The sequence below is a fragment of the Triticum dicoccoides genome, chromosome 2A (genome assembly GCF_002162155.2).
Source record: "Triticum dicoccoides isolate Atlit2015 ecotype Zavitan chromosome 2A, WEW_v2.0, whole genome shotgun sequence".
Taxonomy (NCBI): Eukaryota; Viridiplantae; Streptophyta; class Magnoliopsida; order Poales; family Poaceae; genus Triticum; species Triticum dicoccoides.
Window position 1 is genome coordinate 11,743,633 of NC_041382.1, and position 4,389 is coordinate 11,748,021.

The following is a 4,389-nucleotide window of genomic DNA, read 5'->3' on the forward strand; positions in this document are numbered from 1 at the left end:
AATTCAAAAATAGCAATGGCGCACGGTAGGGGTTAGACAGTGCGCCACTACTATTTTCCCGCCTTCAAAATTCAAAAATACTAATGGCGCATCGTGGCCTATACTAATGGCGCACCAGTGGCCTATACTAATGGCGCACCAGTGGCCTATACTAATGGCGCACTGTGGCCTATACTAATGGCGCACCAGTGGTGCGCCATTAGTATACCAGATACTAATGGCGCACCAGTGATGCACCATTAGTAAAAAATACTAGTGGCGTGATACTAATGGCGCACCAGTGATGCGTCATTAGTAGGCAAAACTGATGCGCCATTAATAGCCCTTTTCCTAGTAGTGAGGGCGCGATCTGACGGCGGCCTCCTGCACGCCCACTCTTCCGCAAGCGTCCGACGTCAAAGAGAGGAGCACCGAGCCCGCCGTCGGCGCCAACGACAACGGCAACTCGGAGGACCGGGCCTCCTGCCCGTCACCTCCAACCAAGGCAACCATCGCTGCCCCGTCCACAATAGTCGTGGGAAAGGTAGGAGATAAGGGAAGGGCCACCTGCCCCTCGGCACTTCCCATCTCAACGACCTTCGACGCACATGAAGGCACCACATGATTCACATAACCAGGTCGGTCGCCCCGAAGCCTAGGCGGGGCAGAGAACGGCCCCAAGGAACCTCTCTCTTTCTCTGTCTCTCTCCTTTTCAAGGCATCGTACATCTCTCTCTCTCTCTCTCATTTTCCAAGTTTCCATATATGTGGGCACAGGATAGAGGTATCTCGTGTGATATACAGCAGATGTGACAACCTTGTACGCACTCTCTCTCAACGACCACAAATCAACCCGTGATCGTCGTGCAACTGTGTTTGCTTTGAATGTTCTCTTCTCTTCTCTCGTCCACACACACACGCTCCTTTGAATGTTCTCTTTTCTTCTCTCGCCCACACACACACACGTTGTCTGTCTGCTGTACATGACTACGTATTGCCACTGCAGCCCTTCGTTCCTAAATATAAGTCATTTTAGTGATTTCAATATGGACTATCTATGAAGTAAAATGAATGAATCTACACTCTAAACTACGTCTATATACATCCGTATGTAGTGCATATTAAAATCTCTAGGGAGTACATAGGAATCATCGTACATACTGTCGACAACCACAAATTGAGCCTGGGAGCGAGTCATTAAGTGTCTCTCTCTCTCTCTCTCTCTCTCACACACACACACACGCACGCACACACACACACGCACACACACACACACACACACGCACACACGCACACACACACACACATACACACACACATTCCAAGTTTCCATATATAGAGTGAAAATGTGACATTCTCATACGTGCTCCCGACAACCACAAGTTAAAGCATGATTGAGCGAGCGTGGTTGCTTTGATTCTTCTTCACAGAGAGAGAATCTTTCTGCAGTACATGACCATATGTAGCCAAGCCATTGAAGACCGGCCCGTGACTAGGACTGATAGTCACTCACATGCTAACAGCTAGAATACGGGATACACTAAAGATGATGCCCTAATGCTAGTTACATTAATTATAGCATGAATCATCAATTGTTTCTTTATTTCTGCACAAGAGTAGTATATTGCCAAGGACTAAATGCCGCCCGCAATTGTTCCAGATAATATTACCAATATGTAATTGAGAAAAATGATCAAATCTTCTTAATCGTATCATCTATAGAGATACGCGGCCAAGCGCGGTTGAGCTTGCAAAACAAGGGGTTCAAGTAGGGCAAGGCTTGCATTGCCTTCCTGTAGACTGATATTTTTAACGCTTACCGGTTTTTTCCAAGTGAAGGCCTGCAGCATCCTTGCAAATAACATCATTGTGATCGAGGTGCCAAGTGAAATGCCAGGACAACCCCTTCTCCCACTGCTAAAAGAAATGAAACGTAGGCCCGGCTCAGTGAGTAGAACATTCATGGTATTCAAATGCCTCTCAGGACGAAACTCAAGTGGTTCGCTCCAGATCTTGGGGTTTCGGCCAAGTCCAAGCCGGCTTAAGAGGATGTGGCTATCCTTTGGGATGGTGTAGCCGGCGATAGTGGTGTCCACCATTGCAACATGGGGTAAATTAAGAGCATGGTATGGGTGTATACGGAAGGCCTCCCGGATACACGATTTGAGATAATTTAGCCGAGGAATGTCAGACTCCTGGACTAGTCTATCTTTACCAACGACAGCGTCGAGTTCATCGGTTGCTTTTTGCATGATCTCTGGCCTGTTTATCATCTCGGCGAGCGCCCACTCAACCGCATTTGATGGGTTATCAACTGCTGCAAGCACCATTTCCTACATCGGTCGATGTTGGAATAAATAAAGCAATCAATACAATACAACGACAAAAAGGTTTAATATATGATTGTAGAATAATGAATGAACTTTCTGCTGAGGTAGATCGTACTAACCACTGTTTGGGCTCTTATTTCTTGTAGGGATAGCAACGGTTGTCCCTCTGCATCTTTAAGATGAATTACAACGTCCAGAAAGTCTCTCGCCTCTTTATTTTCACCACCTTTCTCAAGAGTGGATGATCTTTCACGGATCCGCTCCCGTATGATAGGGTCATGCAACCGGTTAATTGTTCTCATGACATCCATGGAAACCTCCTCATGGCCATCCAAGTCCAGGCCTAACAGGGCTGGGATGTAGTCAGACACGCAGAAGCTGTACACATGGTTGAGGGCCGTGAAAAGAGCGCCAACATGTGCCTCCTCCTCATGTCCAGGCCCATTAGTCGACGAAGTCGGCAGGTTGCTAAAGTATCTCTTACCAAACACAAGCCTTCTTATCAGGTTACAACAGAAATGTTGTGCCACATGCCGCACGTTAACAATGTTTTTTGCATGTGGCATCATGACACAACAAGTGGTGTTGTTAATATACCTTACAAGGTGGTCGTACTCGTCTTTCCGTAGGTGGTGGAGCTTCTGCTCCATGGACGAGGTGAGGATCTCCAAGGTGAGGACGCGCCTCATCTTTCTCCACTGCTCTCCATGCGGTGACAAGACGGAGCCCTTGTACCCCAAGCTGAATGTACCTGAGGCGAATGTGGTGGGACGAGAAGCGAAAACTTCATCCTTCTTCCGTAGTACCTCACAGGCTATCTCCGGGCATGTCACAATAATGACATGAGTAGCTCCGAAACGGAGGCACATGATGTCTGTGTCCATCTCCTTGAGAAGGCGATGGATCCACCGGAACACTGCCGGCTTGTTCCAAACCATCTGGTGCATGTTCCCGATGATGGGCAGTGTGGCAGGCCCCGGCGGCAGCAGACCTCGTCGTGCCGGTTGCCACCGGGACAATACCACTCTTTTGCTTTTTCTGAGAAAATACACCAGCAAAGTAGCCACGATAAGCAGCGTACCAAAACTCATATTGCATGAGCTGGTCAGGATGCTATATGGACTAGAATAGATGGAGAGCTGTGGAATAGGTTGGGGGTGACAAAGGGGTGACTTGTGTTCGAAGGCACTCTTGCTTGGTGCATGTAACTCGGTTAGCTCTGGGTATTTGTAGGACATCCGGGGAGCTAGCTAGCTTGGCTACAGTTCCTCCACGCGGTTCCATGCATCGTGGACGTACTCGCGTTCATATAATTATTTTCATAGTTAGAGATATACTTCAGTTTGATCATCTTTGTGAAATTTTCCATTTGCCAATCAGAAAAGGCCTCTGCATGCTGAGGTAGTTCATATGCGTCCTTTATCCAGACCCTTTCTCAGGTATAATTTCTGGATTTACTGCAGAACGGTTGCCTAAGTCGATTATTGGTCTGTTTATTCATCCCTGAATTACACTTGCGTCATGCGTGGCCTGGATTCCTTGGAGATCAGATATTATGTCTTCTTTCACTGTCAATTTGTCCTAGTAACCAGTGGCGGAGGGTCTTGGTGACCATCCCGGTCCCCTCGCCTCTACGAAATCGTTCGGCCTCTTTAACGTTTCCAAGTGTTTCCATTGGCACCTCAATAAATTGCTGCACGCTCCGCCACTTATGTAACAACAGTACTGAATTGATTCGACGGTGGAGGTCAGCCTCAGCCTTGCTTTGGAATCTTGCACTGGGGCCGGGTTTCTGTGGGTGTCCGTCGACCCGTACATTCACTGTCTGGAGCCATTCTCTCTGCCACACACGCATTAGCACCAGCTAGTACATGATGCACGAGTGTCTGGTTTATAGCTAGTCTCAGCTCTTCCATGAGCGTGCGGGAGATGTTGACGAGTTACCAACGCTCAAACCGCGAGCGAGCGGCATACTATGACCATTGATTGATTAGTTACACACATGCATATTACACGGTGGACAAGAAAATATTGCAATAGGACATCTCCAACGATGACCTGCAAACCGGACACCGCATCC

General features: G+C 47.9%; 1 protein-coding gene across 2 annotated transcripts; it reads right to left on the reverse strand.

Moving 5' to 3' along the window:
- Positions 1-1,296: 1,296 nt before the first annotated feature.
- Positions 1,297-3,492, reverse strand: LOC119352734 (tyrosine N-monooxygenase-like). 2 transcript variants are annotated; one of them, XM_037619319.1, is made up of 3 exons: positions 2,907-3,492; positions 2,429-2,777; positions 1,297-2,312 (listed from the first exon to the last, which is right to left on the reverse strand). In XM_037619319.1, the coding sequence occupies exons 1-3, from the start codon at positions 3,398-3,400 to the stop codon at positions 1,692-1,694; spliced, it is 1,464 nt and encodes a 487-aa protein (XP_037475216.1). In that variant the 5' UTR covers positions 3,401-3,492; the 3' UTR covers positions 1,297-1,691. The 2 variants fall into 2 exon arrangements, with proteins under 2 accessions (XP_037475216.1, XP_037475215.1); XM_037619318.1 differs by having other exon boundaries at positions 2,429-3,492.
- Positions 3,493-4,389: the final 897 nt, after the last annotated feature.